This window comes from Perna viridis, chromosome 8 (assembly GCF_037379345.1).
Source record: "Perna viridis isolate PV_CMFRI_1.1 ecotype Kerala chromosome 8, ASM3737934v1, whole genome shotgun sequence".
In the NCBI taxonomy this organism is placed as follows: domain Eukaryota; kingdom Metazoa; phylum Mollusca; class Bivalvia; order Mytilida; family Mytilidae; genus Perna; species Perna viridis.
In genome coordinates this window covers 14,395,839-14,416,228 of record NC_142452.1, presented here as the reverse complement: position 1 = coordinate 14,416,228, position 20,390 = coordinate 14,395,839, and the positions used below count along the sequence as shown (strand labels likewise).

The 20,390-nt window shown below is 33.3% G+C and overlaps 2 protein-coding genes and 4 non-coding genes across 6 annotated transcripts; 5 read left to right on the top strand and 1 right to left on the bottom strand.

The window, feature by feature from the left end:
* Window positions 1–2,344: 2,344 nt before the first annotated feature.
* On the bottom strand, window positions 2,345–7,823 carry LOC148609449 (NADH dehydrogenase [ubiquinone] flavoprotein 3, mitochondrial-like). The gene is made up of 3 exons (XM_088542817.1): window positions 7,685–7,823; window positions 5,050–5,161; window positions 2,345–2,569 (listed from the first exon to the last, which is right to left on the bottom strand). Exons 1-3 carry the CDS (start codon window positions 7,730–7,732, stop codon window positions 2,427–2,429), a joined length of 303 nt encoding a protein of 100 aa, XP_088398943.1. The 5' UTR covers window positions 7,733–7,823; the 3' UTR covers window positions 2,345–2,426.
* On the top strand, window positions 7,738–16,669 carry LOC148609444 (small ribosomal subunit protein uS17-like). Its single transcript, XM_088542815.1, has 4 exons — window positions 7,738–7,862; window positions 8,495–8,614; window positions 12,864–13,069; window positions 16,527–16,669. The coding sequence occupies exons 1-4, from the start codon at window positions 7,851–7,853 to the stop codon at window positions 16,648–16,650; spliced, it is 462 nt and encodes a 153-aa protein (XP_088398941.1). The 5' UTR covers window positions 7,738–7,850; the 3' UTR covers window positions 16,651–16,669.
* LOC148609448 (small nucleolar RNA SNORD35) lies at window positions 8,865–8,945 on the top strand. The gene has a single exon (XR_015914852.1). It is a non-coding gene; the product is annotated as a small nucleolar RNA SNORD35 (small nucleolar RNA).
* Window positions 9,688–9,768, top strand: LOC148609447 (small nucleolar RNA SNORD35). The gene has a single exon (XR_015914851.1). It is a non-coding gene; the product is annotated as a small nucleolar RNA SNORD35 (small nucleolar RNA).
* LOC148609446 (small nucleolar RNA SNORD35) lies at window positions 10,711–10,769 on the top strand. The gene has a single exon (XR_015914854.1). It is a non-coding gene; the product is annotated as a small nucleolar RNA SNORD35 (small nucleolar RNA).
* LOC148609445 (small nucleolar RNA SNORD35) lies at window positions 11,108–11,187 on the top strand. The gene has a single exon (XR_015914853.1). It is a non-coding gene; the product is annotated as a small nucleolar RNA SNORD35 (small nucleolar RNA).
* Window positions 16,670–20,390: the final 3,721 nt, after the last annotated feature.

Sequence of the window (20,390 nt, the reverse complement as noted above, 5' to 3'; positions counted from 1 at the left end):
TATATACCAGTATTTTCATATACCGTTATGTAAACACATAATGTTTGGATCAGAGTGAATTAAAAGGATCAAAATATGTTTTGTTTCATCATCAGGATCAAAATAATTATTTCCAAAAAGTTCTGAGTCTAAATATTTATTTTGAAATTCTGCCAAGTTTGTCCCCCCTAAAATCTAATGGTCATCCCCTAATTCAGAACAAAAATGACAAGGCATCCATCTGCTTCTTAGTTATGTTTTCTAAAAGTAAGGCCAAGTTTTATCAAACATACAACCAGGTTGTTTCTTGTATCCTATATGTAATATTCATTGTTGCCAAAACACTTGAAACACCTAAGAAACCAATACATGTATCAGATTATTCAGTTGACAAATATATTTCAGACATGATCTTTTTTTTGTACTCAATTAATGTTGTTGTTTTTTTCTTCAAACATTCAAAGATTTTATTCATGTTAAACTAAGTATTTATTTAAGTGAAACTTCTGTTGTAAATTTTGTTCAGTATATGGGTCGTATGTCATAAATAAAGTTTTTTTTATATCAGATACAAGGAGGGGTCTGATGAATGTGTCAGAAAAATATATATATTGATTTTTGTTTCATTAAAACATTGCAATTTTCATACCTGATCAATAGTCAAATTCTACTTTTCTCTCTTTGTGCATTGCAGCAAGGAACATGTATATGCTCAGTTTCAGAAGAGTCTGAATTGGTCACTCAGTTGAAGTTATCTGTCTATAGTGTTCTTTTTTTTTGTTAAATGTCATTTATCTTTAATCTGGTGACTTATGTCTCCTTTCTTTTATATATTGTCTCAAATGTGGTTCCGTCAGTTTCACTTTTCAAGATTTACTATTAAAATTAGAACTGTGTGTAAGTTCACAATGTGATATCCACTCTGTTCAACATTTGAAGTTAGATGTTCACCTTATGCAAGCATCCCACAATAATACTATTAATTAATGCACTTACATGTCAACCTTCAAATAAAGTCTTAATCAAAATCCATTGACAGGGTTTAAGAGAAGCTGTGCCCAGAAATTACATGGTAAAACAGACAGATTTACAGCATGATTCCTATATACTGCCAAGCTTAGTTTGCAAGAGAATGATATGATGTTTATTTGAATATTTTATTTGTTTTGAGTTAAATGTTGTAATTAAGAAATTAAGAACCAAACAGTAAATAAGGATGTTCAGGAAATGACCAATAAGACAAAACAGCTCTTCATGTATACAAAGTCAGGATTCGACACTAACAGTAGTCTGACAGTCCTGTGCCTACCTAATTTGAGAGAGGACTACCTTGAAATTTCAGTTGGTAGTCCTTTGGGATATCAAATTAATACTTAAAATTTTTATAAGGAAAGGACCGCAAAATAATTTTGAAGACTCCCTAAATTATCTATCAGAAAGTCCTGTGGGCTACCTAGCCAGCAAGGTTACAATGTATGTCAAACCCTGAAAGTAAGGTGAATTCATGATATAAGGCAACACTGCTCATTTAGCTCTTAGTTGGAGAAAATTAAACTGTACTAACATATAAATCATCCAATAAAAGCAACCTACAAATAGGGAAAAGGAAGTCACAATACAATTTATAACTTAAGAAGACATAGAACTCAGAAAATTTGCAGTTTTTTCCCAAGTAGAAGTCCTGGACATACACATTTACTCATTTGAATGTCAAAATATTAATCAATTTAATTCATTATAAGCATACTTTGACCACTTCATAATGCATTACTTTATTTTCTCAATAAATACAGTGAACCTCATTCCAATGTATTGTAAACCATTCTTTTAACATCTTGTATAAGTCCTCCAATCCTTGGTTATATGGTAAATATATTTTAAGTAAAATAAATAATTTTTATATGGTGCTAAGAGGGCATGTCATCATTCAAGAACTATAGGAAAACAAAGTACTTTCTACTTATACAACATTTGGACAACCTCAACTTAATGTCAAAGGTTAAGTCTACATATACTTAGCTAGGAAATATGTATGCCTTTTTTGGAAAACTCAAATAAAAAAATACTAAAAATTTCAAGTCACCTAAAGGAATGTACCAACAATATCATATTTCATGTATTTTGGGTTAAAGAAGAAATTTATAGTATGTTATGTACCCAAGCAAGCTTTTCAAAAGGTTTCAGTCCAAAATTCATTTAGATCATCATGAAAATATTGACAATTCCATGTGTACCGGTATATGTTTGTCTTAGATTTTGACATGGGTAGCACCTTAAAACATATTTATTATATCCCTACCTACCAACCATCTACTTATTTTGATAGTGGCAGACATATTACCATGTAAAAACATTCAATTCCAAGTCAAGATAATTTAATTTATTAATATAACGAGCTAAGACATTCAATATCTGCTTTACCAGTAACTCTTTGAGAGTTCTAAAGTTTATGGCTGTGGTCGTTTTAAACTTGACTGTTGAGGAAGTCTGTAGCTAGCCATATCATTGTCTATATCATAGAAGGATAGGTCATTATATTGGTAGTATTCTCCTGCTCTGTACTGTGTATTGTCAAAAGGCTCTGTTGTAGCTGTGGAATAGTAGAATACTAATGATATCATGGTCGAACAGATAGCAGGGCCTAATCTAGATATCGATGACAAGGAGAAGTTTTTGTAAATTCTGTCTGAAAAATAACACTATTGACATTTTTGTCTATGTAATCTATTTCAAACACTTCTCCCTATCAAAGACAAATAGGGAATGTGAGCACAAACATGCAAAAGTTTTTGTCCATTTCTCCCTCTAGATTAGGCCCTGAGATAGATAGAATTTTTCAAGTATAATTTACAATCAACTCGAAGTATTTACATGGTTGTTCATGATTCAGGCCTATGAAAGGGAGTTAAATCTTTGCAATGTTTCATATTTGTGCTTCATTGCCTTGAACAAAGCTTTCAAATAGACCATGTTCATGAAAAGTATATAAAGGGTAAAGTAAAAACCTCCCCTGAAATTATGAAACCAGACCCAACAAAATATTTATTGATTATAACATACAATAAAACATTTCCTAATGAAATGGTATGTTTATCAGTTTTTATCAAATTCAAGAAAAAAATTATCAATGATTTTCAAACCCTTATTTTAGGGTTGAAATAAGGGCCCCATTCCCTAACAGGAATTTGGAGCATACTGCTCCAAATTCATTAGATCTAAAATAAGAGGTGCACAATGGGAAGATATAACAATGATTCTGTGAAAGTGTCATTGTGGTGTAAGAGAAGTAACAGATAAGAGATGGGTATCCCCATGTGCCATATTCATAAAATTTCATGTTTTGCTACAATGTATGTGATACTGATCAAAATCTAAAACAGAAGGTGCACAACAGGAATATGTAATAATGATTCTATGAAAGTTTTATTAAATTTTATTCAGTGCTGTATGAGGAACAACACATAAGAGAAGGGTACCCCTCTGTGAAATGTAATGAATGAAAAAAGGAGGGATGGATGGACAGACACCCCTTTTATTGAGGCGTATCACTATGTACCCCCACTTGAAGTGGGGATATAAAAATGTGTCAAATGCCCAACAAAACTTTCTTACCAACTTTAGTTTACTCATATTGCATTTGAAACTTGAATTGATACCACTTAGCTGCCCTGACCATCCTTACACTAATAAATCATCACACAACTTGACAACTTATTTAGACCTCTCTATAAATCTACCTACATACATGTACATGTACATGTAACTGTTAATGCAACAAGAGGCACTAAGAGCATGAATCGCTCACATATCATGCTTTATTACCATGTTTGACTAAAAAATTCCAGAAAAAAAGCATATTTTGATGAATGTGTTAAGTTCAACTGAGTACCTAAGGCACTGTAAAACGTTGGAAATACCTTCAAAAAGTTTCTAGAATCTCTGGAAAAAATTCAGGCAGGGGTCCCCTAAGCCCTGGTATACCACTAGGTCAAGAGGGGGACATTAGCTTGCTATGCATTTGCTTCGAAAGAACATACAATGAGTTAAATCATGGATACATTTTCATCATCATTATTCAACTTGGGAGACCATACTTACTATATAAACCAAATACAAAAATGTATCTCTGAAATCAAAAGCAATTATAAAAATTAGCAGGATAATAACAGTCATTTTGAAAATGACCTTCCAGAACAAATTTTCATCATCATCATTTACATGTAACTTAGAATGCCATGATTCCTACAAAAACAAAATTGAAAAACAAAAAATCATTGGAATAAGAGCAACTGGTGAAAATGGCCAAAAAATGTCAGCCATTTCGAAAATGGCTACCTAAAAAATTTTTTTATTGCTACCAGTCAACTCAAATACCATGTTTATATTTTGAGTAGCTTTCATCTTCATTATTCTATAGTTGAGGAAAAAATAGCAAAACAGCATTTTGACCCCTATGTTCTGTTTTTAGTAACAACAGCCATGTTTTTCAACCAAAGAAAAATTTTAAATGATCAGTTTGTGCAGGATACCCTAATGAACAGCAATGTCATCTTCCATTACATTTTGTCCAATGGTGTCAGAGAAGATTTTCCAAGTTGTAAAGTAAAAAAATGACAAAGAAATCTGTTTCAAGGGCCATAACATAACTCCTACAACAGGCAACAAATTATTTTGAAAATTTCAACATAGGTCAGTCTTCTGATGGTGAACAACTTTGTCAGTGTCAGAATTTTCCTAAATTCATCGGTTACCGGTATATGCAAAAAACTGTAATTTTACCCCCTATGTTCTAATATTAAAAACAGCGGCAATGTTTTTTGTTATTTCAAAAATTTTAAATGATCAGTTTGTGCAGGATACCCTAACGAACAGCCATGCCAAGATTCATTCCAAATGGTCAAGCAGTTTTAGAGGAGATGATGTTTGAATAAAGCTATTGATGACAGACGACAACAGACAACGACTGACGCAAAGTGATGACAATAGCTCACTGCCTTTAGGCCAGGTGAGCTAGAAACAACATTCAATATTTCCACTTTTATGCATGTGGCATTACTTATGACAGTATACCTGCTTTTGGTGGGCTTGGTTCACTAGATGCTGAAGATGATTTTTCAGGTTTGGAAGCTGTTTCTTTTGGAGACTTATTACTTCCTGATGTACAGTACAACCTGGGTAAGATCTGTAAAAGTACATCCACTGTTAAACTTTTTTTACTAAATACCTATACTTGTAATTATACACTCTACAATGTAAGTGATAAGTACAATTAAATTTTGCCATATGAGATGTCAGGAAATACAACATTCCACACAAGAACTATGTTTTCTTGTGATTGCCCGTTTTGCTACGACATTTTGGTGCCGTGACCAAAGGTATGATGGCCGCAAATTTACTAGCTATTCGAGAGGGACACAGGGGAGCTGTTTCAAGACTATGGCAACATTTCAATGAAGCAAAAGCTTCGAAATCAGATACGAACATTGAAGACATTGCAGCCATTTTGGAGGTACTTCAGCGAAAGAATATACAACTGAATATCAACGACAAAGTTAGCAGTTTCTTAAGATGAAGTAGCTGAGGAAATTCAAAATTCAGATGAGTACATGTGTGATTCAGATTCCATGATACGGAAAGTACAAAAACTTCTTTCTTATACATTGTCCAAATTCTACACAGAATCAAGATCTATTGTATCTTATTGTCTCCGAGTCACCTTCATGTAATTATAAGTTACCAAAACTCACTCTTCCTATGCTTGGTGACATATTTTGCTGTGGCTGACATTTTGGGACTCTTTTGAATCCACCATTTACCTATATCCTTCACTCACCAAAGTCCAAAAGTTCTGCTATTTGAAGGCACAATTGTCAGATGAAGTATTACGCACCATAGATGGATTTTCTATTTCCAATGCCAACTTTTAAGAGACAATTAGATTACTTACAGAACGATATGGACAAACCCATAAAATCACTAATACCCTTCTGCATGCTATAGTAGACATCCCAGCACAAGAAAATACTGTTTATAGTCTACAATACTTTTTTCATGATAAAACAGAGACTTACATCAGAAGTTTAGCAGCACTAGGAATATCAACAGAAACTTTCGTAACATTACTTATTCCAATAATTCTGAGGAAATTACCAGCGTGTAATACACTTTACTGAATAGAATGATGGGGATGTTTGTAGTTTGTATACTTATGGCTGTTTCTTATACATATATCTTATTACTATTCTTATTTCTGTTTGAAACCTATCAATATGACTTCAGTCATTCATTGCTATAACATTTTTATAGATATATATGGCTTTTACATGAAAAAAACATGAAATTGTGTACATATAATTTATGATGATCATACTCAATTTATGTATACACAGTTTAGAAACAGACATTCGTTTGCAGTAGAGAAACAAGGAATAAGATAACTTTGCTATATCTCATGTTCAACAATGACTGTGTAATGTATAGTTAATGTGTTCATTCTTTTATTGCAATTTCAGTATTTTCATATCTTACTGATTTACTTTTTGCGGCCTGGAGTATGTTGAGAATATATAGCGCTACACAACACGGACATTGACATTATTTACATATATTGTTACATTTATATTATGTGACATTTAAATAATGCTTTTTCATTTGCAATACAACATTCAACACAAAAATTCATTCTTTCCTTTTCACCTGTTTTGCTACAACAACTTATTTATTTCTCTATAGGAGACTTCTTTGTGATGTCATCACTTACCTATGATTTGGTTTAGGTTGGAAAAAAAAAACCACTGAGTTGCATGGGCATCAATTTTGAATCATCATAACTTTTTCATTTTTAAAGATAATTGAACAATTCTTTTGGTTCCCTACACTGCAAATGAAACTCTTTTATCCATGGAATCTTTAAATAAAAATTCAGTAAATTAGACTATATGAGCATAAAATTAAAAAAAAAAAATACATGAAAATAGGGGTTTATATATAAATATCATATCAAATTTATTTTTTCAAGAAAAAGAGTTATAAATTCCAATACAAAATAACAAAGTTATAAAAATTTTTAAATTGCAATTCTAATCATGAAATTGTCAATTGTTTATTTAGTTGTTTATTTGCCAACCAATCTGATACTTAATGATATGCAAACTAGTGAATATGACATAACAACTGAGATTGATCACCTATTTAGATACAACATCTAAGTGCAAGATTCCAATCCAGTCTAGTTTTTCAAATCCTTGTTTCAACATACATATATAAATAAATAAGAGGTTTTCAGGTACCACAAATATGCTCTCAACTTTCTCATATGTTTTGCAACAAGAAAAGTTTTTAAAAATACACATTTATTTCTTTTTCTTGTTTAGTTAATCACGGACACAGATCCATGATTCCAATAAGTACTAAAGATTTTCTTCCTAAAATCTTACCACATACCTTGAAATAATATATATATAAGACAAGCTGGCTGGAGGCTAAAGCTTACTACGTCAAAGAAGTACAAGGATTTCAACAAGATTTGGGGGAACGAACCCGGAATGGTCGGACTCGGAATATATTCAAGGGCGAACTTGTTTAGCATAAAATCAAATAGCTTACTGTTATCAAGTCCATTAAGTTACAATCTACAATAAAAAAAATAATACGCTCATGCAAATATTGTATAAATTTTCTGATTTCTTCGTCATACTCAACATACACGAAAAATATATCCTTGGTCTGCAAATATTTTTGCCAAGGAAGCCATATTGGCACTCGGAATAGAAATGAGACGGTGGTTTTCTCACTTTCCAAGGAAAACTCTCGAAAAAGGCATGAATGAACGGAAATAGTTTTTCTCCTTCCGGTCTTTTTAACGAGGCAAAATGGCCGAACAGGTACACGACCACATGGCTTAATAAAAATTTGATTTTTCTCGAAATAAACGTTTCATCCATCATTTTTATATTGAAAAGATTACGTTAATACTGTTGGTTAATATGATGGTTGCATTTACTACACTTACTACACCAGTTAGGAATTATGGAGGGAAGTTAAGGTGTCGTATTTTCTTGCTTTTTCTTTTTGCAATTCATTCACAGTACACTATGTCCGAAAGAAAAAGTTTTTTTGAAAACAAACTTGTGTTTACACGTACACACACTGAATATGTATGCAGCTTGACGTACCGAACTGCATCTTCAAAGTCTACAATGAGAAAAATATTTTTCCAGTGTGTGTCTAGGAATGACTAATGTATTTTTTATTCCAGTTTAAATCTCCTTTTGATTAATACCAAATATATGCTGTTCAAAATTATGTTTTTAAAGGAATAAAGAGGGAATGGGTCATTTTAACTTTTCTTTATTTGTATTTTCAGTCGCATACAAAAAATCCTTCAAAATAAGGTTTTGGCATTTGGACCAGATGCAGAGTGTTTAATGTAAAGACTTTTAATAAGTATGCAAGAAAACACCAAATCTTCAGTTTATTTCATTGTATTGTGAAATCATTTTTATTCATGTTTTAGACTGAAAGGTCATTTCAAAAGCAGGCTACTGTTTTCCTGAACAAGAAAGTTACAACTGGGAAGAAGAAGCCACTTAGACATTACATCAGTGTTGGTTTGGGTTTCAAAACCCCAAGAGAGGTTTGTATTATCATACTATTTACGTGAACAAAATCTATATTGCCTTTTTTCGTTTTCAGAAAATGAAATGAGGAGCACTCGTTCATGGAAAAGGCCAAAATGAACCAAATGCTAATGCTGTGTTTCAGAAAGTAGTGCAATGTATAATTCATGCATTTAACTGAAGAATGGCACACTGAACGAAGATCATCCAGATCATTTTGGAATGTATTGGTGATTTTGCTTGAATAGATATACAAAATATAAAGGCTGTAAATGATGTTTACTTTCACGATGGTCTACTGATATTATTAATGAAGAAATGCCTAAAGGCAAGATCTGATACAGCTACAAGTCTATTATTTTAAGTTGTTCTACAGTCACTAATATGGATCTCAAGTTTTTTTTTGTAAAAAGAATTACACATGAATACTTTGATGAAAGTAAAGGGTCTTTATTAAAAAAAAGCAACGACAACAGACATGACTGACATAAATATTTTTCTCCTGAAGAAAAGAAGGAAGGAAGGTAATGTGCCCAAATGTTATTGGGATAGTTAAGATAGCTTCATTATTTCAAGGGTAGTAGAAAAATTTATTAACAACCCCATTGGAAACTGGGATTTGTGTTCTGGTTGTGAGTTGTGGAATGTCTTAAAGGAGCCAGAAATAAGTATTTTTCTTTATTTCTGGATGACAACTAGAGTAAAAGGGAATGGACTGCTTTGAAATTGTACCACACAGTACACTACCTTAAAGGGAATGTTGAGGTTGGGTTTCAGGTTTCAATTTTGCTAGTATAAATTATTTCAATTTGCTAAAATATGCTAAAAGAATTCCATGTGTCATACAGGCAAAGTCCAAAAATAACCCAGAAAACTATGTTTAGCAAGTGTAAATTTTCAATACTTGCTAAATTTAGGTAGTGGAAAAAATTCTAAAATTCAATCCCTGCCCAGGTGATTTTAAATCTTTTTATGCCAACATCAGTTCAAACAAAGAAATTATAATTGAGTTCCTCCATCTCTAATACAAAAATGTAATGGTTGAAGATTTATGTATTTACATGTAAGAAACATGTACATGTATAAAAGCTGTAAATGATGTTTTCTTTCACGATGGTCTACTGATATTATCAATGAAGTAATGCCTAAAGGCAAGATCTGATACAGCTACCAATCTTATGTTGGTCATTAGTCACTGCTGCATGCTCAATATACACTTCCGTAGGGTAGGGCTTGGGTAAAGCAGAAGAATTTTCCTTGCAGAAGTGTAGAGTGAGCATGTATGGAGCATGCTCATCATGTATCCCAGTTAGTACATGAGGTCTATTTTGGATCTGGATTTTTGTTGTGTATGTTTTTTAAGACTATACAGGGATTCAGCTAGAAAATATAGAGCAGATCTGTCTTGGAAAAGTGGGCACTTCAGCATTCTTTACGAACCAAAATTAAAGGGCACACTTTATACATGTACATTTTTGAATAAAATTATTGAATGATTGAATGCTATTACACATTAACTACATGTACTGGTACATGTTTGTGTAACTGAAGGTGAAGGGTTTTTGGGTCTTCTTCGAAAGAAAAAAAGTCAATTATGAATGAAATGATTATTCATGTTCTTTTGAACGATGGAAAAGCCCATCCAAAGGCAGGGGGTTGATTTGCCCATATACTTTTGTGATACAATTTGTAGTTGTGACAGCTTCATTATTTCAAGCACAGTCAAGAATTAGCCCTATAAAACTTTAATCTGAATGGCACACTTCATACAATTTGATCATTGTAATGAAATCTTATAATTTCTCTTAACTTTTTGTGGTTTTGTTTGGAAAGTTATAAAAATGCTTGATTAGTAGCATTAATATATTAGTTAGAAGATAAAAAAAAAATTAACGAAATGAATGAGCATTTTTTTCAGCATTCAAATTTAATAAAAGATTTTTCAGGGTTTGGTCCTTGGGTGGGTTGATGATTTGAATATAGGTTTTGTCTAATGACAATAGAACTCATAGACCTTCAGGGGATGAAAAGTTTCTTCTGTGATACACTCACATCAGTCCCAACACAGAAATTAACATTTCATGTATGTAAGTGTTCCATGTAAATTGAAAGCTGTAAATGATGTTTACTCTCACGATGGTCTACTGATTATCAGTGAAGACATGCCTTAAGGCAAGATCTGATAGAGCCACCAGTCTTTTTGAATGCTCAATGATCACTACCAGTATTATTGATCTGAAGTATTTTGGAAGTTGTTTTTTTGTTTGTTTTGTTTTTGTTTTTTGGGTATTTTTTATGGTGGTGGTGATTCTTTTATAGGTAGAATTGAGGGACACCATCTCAGAAAATGTGGCACTTGAGCATTCTAACTAAACAAAATAAAAGGGTGAACTTAATACATTTTAGGTAACATATTATTTAAAGCGAGATATTTCTGTTAACTAAGCTGATTATTTAAGCTTGGTACAGATGTTTCATAACAACCAACAAAGTTACACTGAAAGATTCACTGCAGATGATGTTTAATCACGATGGTCTACTGATTTTACCTTTGATGATATGCCTTTTGGCTTCTGTCTGATGCAGTGTTTTTATCATCATTTTCAATACATGTAGTCCCAAGGAATGGGTACAGATTATCTTTGTAGGAAAGACAAGTTACTGATTAGTGAAATGCTTCTATGTGTAATTAAATGGAAAGAAAGGAAGTGTTGATTTATTGTGTAGTTGTATTGTATAAAAAAAAGTCTGCCATTAAATTTTAGAGGGTTGTGGGCAAGTTAACCTCTTAAATTCAAGAAAAAAAGAGAATTTGATAAAAGATAATTTATTTTGCAAATTGGAAATGTCATATTAAAATCAATTAAATACTTATCAATTCACAAAATATGTGTTAAATGGCTATATAACGGTGTTAGAGGGACAGTGTATACAAATTTATCTGAAGATTCGAACTATGTAACAAAGGCATCTTTTCAAAAACTGACTATTAAATACTGTATTTTCCAGACTGTAAGTCATTAATTTTTTTTTCAACAAAGTGTCAGCCTCGACTTATCGTCCACTTCGACATATATATATATAAGGATTTTTCAAGAAAAAATGTTCGTCTACAACGCATTTGATTAGATTTGTTTAGTTTTCTTTTGATTGCTTTAATTCAAAATTTTTGGTAGACTGCAATCAATGAAAGCCGTCACTCAAACAGTGAAACTGGTGATCGATTGCCGCTCTCCTTTATGAATGAATACGATGATGTTAATAAAAACTTTGAAACAGTTAAGGTATATAAACAAACTCTAGAAGATACATTAACAAAACTCTTTTTTAACTGAATGACATGATTGAGTGTTCTGGAGTTGTTAGTCCTTTAGTATGCAAATTTATACCCATTTACGGTTTGTCGCAACACATTTGCATGTGACTCAAATTATAATTAGTTAAATAGCTAATTGCAAGCAAATTTGCAGGTAACAATTATTTTTTTTTGTATTGCGTAATACCAGGTAATATTGTTAATAAATTAAAGCTCGTAATTGTGACCAATGCATCAAACAAATTCTCGCTTTTTTCACACATGGATGCCCATGATTGACATGTTTACTATTTTGTATACCTGATAATCTAAGGCTTCAGAGCCGTTGACATGCCATTCAATGAAAACAATTGAACTCGCAGACAAAGTACACTTAAACAAAAACACAAATATTAATTTAATTCAGAAATGTTATACTTGGTAACATCGCTGGAGTAATATGCTGTTGAAAACAAACCGCTCAACTTGGATCTGCTCTGGTGACATACGATATAAATGCACACGTCTGACCCTCGACGACTTATCTGCCAAATTTGACCTATCTATTTTTTTCGTCATTTATTGTCAAAATTAGGCAATTCAACTTGTACTCCGCATCAACTAGTAGTCTGGAAAATACAGTATATAGTTTCAGTGTTCTCCCCAGGCCCTTAAAGCACTGCACTTTACAGCTCTATCAAGTTTGAGCACTGCACTATTGACCTCAGTACTGTGCTATTTTGCTACCTGGGCTGTGCTATAAAGTTTATTATGGGGATTAAAAATCAATTATGACTGAAAATGTGTGCCCTGAGGTCAGTATTGCATCCTACAAGGAATGAAAATCAATGATAATTATTATAACTTACATGTAAATGGGAAATTAAGCTTATAGGTTAAATAATTTACTGTTATTAAACAAATGTGTTATACTGTTGGCATATTGGTATGTATACCATTTTACCTTTCAGGCCATTGATGGTAACTACATAGATAAGAAATGTCCATTCACTGGTAATGTCCACATTAGAGGTCGTATCCTTTCTGGTGTTGTACTCAAGATGAAGATGCAGCGTACCATTGTTATCAGACGTGATTACCTGCACTACGTCAGAAAATACAACAGATTTGAGAAGAGACACAAGAATATGTCTGTCCACTGCAGTCCTGCTTTCAGGTATTAAACATAAATTGAATGTCTTTAAAAGTTCTATCTGTTTTCTTTTTTGATGAGGAAGTATGACCTACCTGATTTGTTGCTGTTTAAATATGTCCACAAGCATCAACTACTTCCAATTGCAATGTTCTACATGATTCATCTTGGTGATTTGGAAGGAATTTTAGAGGGGATATTTTTTTGAAAGAAAACACTAAACTTTCATTTTTAGCTTTTTAGCTCACCTGGCCAGAGGTCATGTGAGCTATTGCCATCAATTTGCGTCCGTCTTCTCTGAAACTACTTGACAAATTGGAACCAAACTTGACATAAATGTTCCTTTGGGCATCTTGCATAGAACTAAAGTGGGGATTTTTGATTCGTTGAAAAACATGGCCGCCGTTACTAAAAATAGATTATGCGGGTCAGACAGTAGTTTTTCACATATATCTTCTAAACTGTTAGGTTTAGCTGAATTCTGACACAGGTAAAAGTGTTTAGCATGGTGAGATCTATCTCTGGTCAAATTTTCATTTTAATCCGTTAAGCCATGTTGGAGTTATTGCCCTTTTTCACAGATTTTTACCATTTTTAATCATTTCTTCCAAAAATTATCTCCTATGACACTACCTGACCAATTGTAACCAAACTTGGTATGAATGTTCTTTGGGGTATCCTGCATAGAACTGATATGGGGATTTTTGATTCGTCGAAAAAAACATGACTGTCGTTACTAAAAATAAAACATAGGGGTCAGACAGTAGTTTTTCACATATATCTCCTTAACCGTTAGGTTTAGCTAAATTCTAACATAGGTAAAAGTGTTCAGCACGATGAGGTCTATCTCAGGTTAAATTTTGGTTTTAACCTGTTTAGCCATGTTGGAATTATGGCCGTTTTCAATGTCTTTTGCCATTTTTAATGTTATTTCTCTCTAAAATCATCTTCTCTGACACTACTTGACCAATTGAAATCAAACTAGATATGAACGTTCCTGCATAGAACTGAAGTTGGGATTATTGATCTGTCAAAAAACGTGACTGCCATTACTAAAAATAGAACATAGGGGTCAGACATTAGTTTTTTTGCATATTTTATCTCCAAACCTTTAGGTTTAGCCAAATTCATTCAATTTGTGAAATTATCCTTATTGTAAGGCCTAAAAAAGTTTCCAGGTGACTCCTTGTAAGAGTTATTGCCTTTGAATGGTGAAAAGTTACTAGGTGAGTGATTCAGGCTCCTGGGAGCCTTTTGTTTTCATATTTGTTTTTATTTAAAAAAGGTGAGAAGTACATTATGTATTACACTTTTATCTGTGTGTATCACCAATGAGGAAGTATTTTCTGTCAGCTCAATAGATAGCTGTAACAGCACGTCAGTCTGAGGTGTACTTATACCCAACAATATTTGCAGAAAGCCTCTAAACTTATGTCCATATCTAGTAAAAAAATCTAGTGGAATGGCTTGTAACATGGAAAAAATGTCCAGATGTGTGTATCACTTAATTTGTTGTCTACCATTATCTGTATCTTAACTTCCCAAAAATTGCTGGACATCGGGATAGGAAACTTGCTCAAATTCTAGCCAGTCCTGTATACAATATATTTACTATATGGCTATATAAATATTTTCTGGAATTAGCCAGACCTGCAAAAAATAGCCAGTTAAGGGCTGGCAGGCAGACTACTATTTCTACATTGTAACTCTGTAGACATATTTCCTCAAACTTAATTGGAATGTTGTACTAATAAAAAGTTATGTGTTAAGGCTTTTAGTGTATTAAAGTGGCTACAATGATGATTGAATTTCTTAAGGAAATAACTTTTTTGTGAATATTTCTTTTGGCTTATCCACTATATTCAGATTGTGATTGAGAAATAAGACAGGAAACCTGGGGACTTTTGCTAAAGGGGACTTAGGGCTTGCATTCTGTCTCTCAGTCCAGAAAATCAGTTTTCTTCACTTTTATTGTCATGCTTGAAGATTAGCATTTCATATTTTGTACATCTCTTTAATAACCATGTCAAATTGAAGATTAAGTCAGTTGATTTTTTTTTATGAGTTATGGTCCTTTGAATTTAATGCACTCTGCAGATTCTAGTTAACAAATTTTGCATGGAGTTTGTATTCTGTCCTTATCAACTTTTTTTTTCAGTAGGGAAGGGAACTTTGCATTGCCATGCATTACTCTCAGAATTAGAATGATCTTCTCCTCTGAAACTTCTTTACCAATTGAAACAGAATTTGGTACAAATGTTCCATGGAGTATCCTGCATAGAACTGATGTGGGGATTTTTGATCCATCGAAAAACATGGCCGCTGTTACTAAAAATAGATCATAGGGGTCAAACAGTAGTTTTTCGCATGTATCTCCAAAATCATTAGGTTTAGCTAAATTCTGATGGGGTTAAAGTGTCCAGCATGATGAGATCTATATGCGATCAAATTTTCATTTTAATCCATTAAGCCATGTTGGAGTTGTTGCCTATTCTTAAAGTTTTTTTTTGTTGCTATTTTTATTTCTTTCAAAAATCTTCTCCTCTGACACTACTTTACCAATTGAAACCAAACTTGGTATGAATGTTCCTAGGGGTATCATGCATAGAACTGAATTTGGGGTTTTCGGTCCATCGAAAAACAAGGCCACCGTTACTAAAAAGAGAGCATAGAGGTCAGACAGTAGTTTTTCGCATATATTTCCAAAACTGTTAGGTGTAGCCAAATTCTTTCAATAGCTGAAGTGATCCTTATTTTAGGACTACAAAAGTCTTCTTTAGTCAAAATTGTTGGACAACTTCTTGTTAAATTTATTGCCCTTGAAAGACAAAATTCAACAATGTGAGCGATTCAGGCTCCTGGGAGCCTCTTGTTTTTTTTTTTTTTATAATGGACTCTCTTGAAGTTTCCTTTAGAACTATGAAAAAAGATGGTCATGTATTATACCATAGGTTTCCCTTTCATTGAATGTAAACATGATATCTGTACATTTGTTTTTGTTGGACAGACTAAAAATTATTTCTAGAAGCTGAAAATTTTATAAACCTTACAATGGTACTCTTCTTTAAGAGGCAAGTAAATTTTAATCTAAATATTGTCTTATTCTGTTGACACCAATGAGGAAGAATTTTTATCAGTTGAATAGTTAGCTGAAACAGCACGTCAGTCTGAGGTGTCTTAAATTTACCCACAAAAAATCACAGTGTGGATGAGGGAGATCATGAAGGCCTTATTATTCACCAGTCTGCTAAACACTATACATATTAGCTTGTGATGGAATGTGCCTGGAACTTTCCTTTTGGGTTAGAACTTAATTTTATAACCTTTAAGCCAAATAGGATTTTATGATTCTAATACACATATTTCACAATTTATAGCACCAATTTACTTATTCTTGTTTTGTATTAAATGACTGATTATTAAAATTTGTATTGCTCCTATTAATACCATATGATTTGACAACATTGTATTTATTTTTCAGAGATCTACAGATTGGAGATGTAGTGACTGTTGGAGAATGCAGACCACTGAGTAAAACAGTCAGGTTTAATGTCTTAGCTATCAAGAAGAGTGCTGCATCCAAGAAAGGATTCAAGAAATTTTAAATAAAAAAATGGACCTGTATTTATTGTATCTGTTGAGGTGTCTAGTGTTCATATTTTGTTTAGCGAGTTTTGTGCAGTGCCTGTGGCCTTGTGCAATGATTTCCATGTTAAGAGTACTCCTGGTGAAAGAATTTCATCAGTTTATCAATCTCATTGTAAATTACAGTTACCTTTTAAGCTCAGCTGTCCGAAAGGCCGTGTGAGCTATTGCTATCACTATATGTCCTTCATCCTTGTCTTCTGTAAAGATCTTCTCCTCTAAAACTACTTTGTAGATAGTAACCAAACTTTGCATTAATGTTCCTTAGACTATTTTTAACAATCTTTATGTGGGGATTTTTGATCTGGCAAAAAACATCGCTGCCGTTACTATATATAGACCATAGAGGTCAAATCGCAGTATTATGCAAATAACTCAAAAACAGTTGGGTTTAGCCAAAATCTGATGGAGTAAAATTGTTCAGCATGATGGGATGGACCTATACCGAAATTTTTAGAAAGATCTGTTGACGAATGAATTATGGATGCTGAAATGGATTTTTTTCCCAAATTTTACATTTCCAACTTTAAAAATCTTCTCAATAACTACGGAGTTTGGATTGAAACAAAACTTTGCATGAATGTTATGTAGAATATGTTTAAAAGTCTGTATGTGTGGGTTTTTGATCTTGGGAAAAACATGGCCACCATTACTAAAAATAGACCATAGGGGTCAAATTGCAGAATTAAGCAAATACATGCAACTAAAAAAAAACAGTTTAGTTTAGCTAAAATCTGGTCAATATAAAATTGTTCAGCATGATGGGATTAACTACATGTAAATTTCCAAAAAGATCTGTTGACAAATGAATGAGTTTTGTGTCCTGAAATGGATTTTTAGCTCACCTTACCAAAGGCCATGTGAGCTATAGCCATCACTTGGCGTCAGTCGTCGTCATTAACAATTTTTTCAAAACTTCTCCTCTGACACTACTTGACCAATTGGAACTAAACTTGGTATAAATGTTCCTTATGATATCCTGCATAGAACTAATGTTGGATTTTTGATACGTCGAAAAACGTGGCCGCACTTGCTAAAAATAGAACAAAGGGGTCAGACAGTAGTTTTTTTGCTTATCTATACTACTAAAGGAAGAGACCGATTTCTTTGAGCCGCAACTCCTCTGAAACAATACAAGGTCGAATATATTTATGATATGAGATATAAATGTAGTATTGTGTACTAAATAAATTTGTCTTTGAAACATTCTTTTTTCTACGGAAAACGTGAAATTTTTTTTGGAAAATATCCCAATTTAGACTATCATTGGTCCGTGTTTTATGGTACGCTTTCGCGCATGCTCAAACGAAATACTTTCCTTATGTGTACATGAATGTGTTACACGAGTATTGTACGTTCATTATTTTTTTTTCATTAAACTTTCCCCTTTCTATGTTAAAACATCTGCGCCCGAAGTCCGGACCCCTCCCCTTTTTATATGTCAACTGGCAGGACTGATATACCCCCTACCCATTGATTTGAGTAAAATATTGAATTACTGAAAAAAATAAGAATTTATTATGCACCTTTTAACTGGGTGGAGCAGAACTTCCAGAAAATTGAAGGGTGTTCAATTCAGCTGTCCCTTCCCTCACACCCCACAAAAAAGGACGACTCTGTCATCAATCACAAAAAACAATGACATTTTCACACATTCAGAAAGACTTAAAAAAATGTAGTACCAAGCTTACAGTATACACGTAGTTGTCCTTTATTACATTGCATGATAAAAATTTTGTTCGAGCAAAATGCACAGTTCGGATAAAGTGAATGAAGCCTGGACTTATTTATGCATAAAAAAAAACGTCCCCTTTTGACTTTTTTCGCCTATTCAACCATTACAAAATTACGAGAGACCAAATCACAATTGGGGGGGGGTTGATCACATATTTGTATACACATAAGAGGGTGGTTACGGAGTGAATGTGCGTCTGAAAAAAATCACATGTACACTGGAAATAACCGATATCAAGGAACGGGGCTTTTATGCCTCTTCTCTGTCTTGATGTATGGAAGGCTTCAACAATGAAAAAAACCGTTGAACACCGTATGGGGGGCTTCAACAATGAAAAAAAACACGTTTAACACCTTCAAACCAGACAAAGGAGGCCCCGTATAACATGCACGTAAGCATGCTTCTTGATAAAATAAAAATCAACTCTCCTGTTGCCCACTTGCCATGGAGTGGAAAATAGGGTGAAACCTCAGGATAACCAGCTGATGGCACCAGGGTTACAGGTAGAGACTGCTTATCTTGAATTAAACGATCGCTGCAAACGTGTCATTGACTAAAAGCACTAAAGCAGTTAAAACAAAACTGTACACCATCGATGTATGGTAGATGATCGTAGATCCTTAACAACGATTACTCATTTTGTTTGGATTCGTTAAATTAGTACTGAGTCTACACTTCGCTTAATCGACCGCGATTTCGCGGGCATCCTCTAGTATCTCCAAAACCGTTAGGTTTAGCCAAATTCTGACATGGGTAAAGTGTTCAGCATGATAAAAACTGCCTGTGGTCAATTTTTCGTTTTAATCCATTAAGTCATATTGGAGCTATTGCAATTTCTTCACGTTTTTATTTTATTTATTTTTTTTTTGGCTGTTTTTAATGTTAATTCTTTAAAAAATCTTCTCTGACACTACTTGATCAATTGGAACCAAACTTGGTATGAACATTCCTTGGGATATCCTGCATAGAACTGTGGTGGGGATTTTTGATCCGTCTAAAAACATGGCCGCCGTTACTAAAAATAGAACATAGAGGTCAGACAGTAGTTTTTCGCATATGTCTCCAAAACGGTTAGGTTTAGCCAAATTCTTTTAATTGCTGAAATGATCCTTATATAAGGCCTACAAAAGTCTCAGGGATGAAAGTTGTCAGACGACTCCATGTAAGAGTTGTTGCCTTTGAAATATTCAACCGATATTTTGAAAACTATGATACACAGAAAGAAAATTTCAATTAGTGAAATGATCTTTATGGTAAGTCCTACCCAAGTCTTCTTTTTAATTTATTGCTCTTGCAATGCAAAATTCAACCAGGTGAGCGATTCAGGCTCCTGGGAGCCTCTTGTTTTATACCCCACTACTCATAGAATTAAAATTAAATGTTCAGAAAAATAGTATCACTATGAATGCTTAGAAATACCTCTATCCATACATTTTATTAAAAGACGTTGTCCAACTCCTCTATACATTTTTGCCCTGGAATAGCCCTTCTGAAAAATTGGGGGAAGGGATGTTATTTAATTCAAAATGAAAAGACAGGGTATACATCGTTGTGAGAAAGAAGTTAGCAAGAAACTAAGAGCGATCTTACACCAAAGGAATGAAAATAGAAGAATTTGTGATATTATCTATCATAAATTATGAGTAGTAAGCTTACTCTAAATTAATTATAGGGTACTGCATCACAAATGCAGGTGCCCTAAAACGTTCAATTTCTCTGAACTGCGTAGATTTTCATGTTATACTGTGCTCACTTCAAAATGTGGGGTCAGGGGCTGCATCTTCGTTGAAGTTCCACAAAAGACTTTAAAAATGAGTAATTCTCTACTAAGCATGCATCGTATTGGAAAATAGTGAATGTGTCTGATTGGGTGATAGGTTTACCGTTTGGCTGTTGCTTCTGTGAGCTAGTATAATTCCCTCCAGGGAATCAAGTTCTGGTCTGAGTCCTCCCAGTTTTCATTTA

Excerpts from the sequence above, each read along its gene's own strand:
- LOC148609449 (XM_088542817.1), bottom strand. The coding sequence starts at position 7,732 with ATGGCTTCCTTGGCAAAAATATTTGCAGACCAAGGATATATTTTTCGT. Across the intron at positions 5,162-7,684 it reads ACCAAGGATATATTTTTCGT|ATCTTACCCAGGTTGTACTG; the intron begins GTATGTTGAGTA and ends GTACTTTTACAG. Across the intron at positions 2,570-5,049 it reads ACCAAGCCCACCAAAAGCAG|CTACAACAGAGCCTTTTGAC; the intron begins GTATACTGTCAT and ends ACTATTCCACAG.
- LOC148609444 (XM_088542815.1), top strand. Across the intron at positions 8,615-12,863 it reads GTTTCAAAACCCCAAGAGAG|GCCATTGATGGTAACTACAT; the intron begins GTTTGTATTATC and ends TTTACCTTTCAG. Across the intron at positions 13,070-16,526 it reads CACTGCAGTCCTGCTTTCAG|AGATCTACAGATTGGAGATG; the intron begins GTATTAAACATA and ends TTTATTTTTCAG.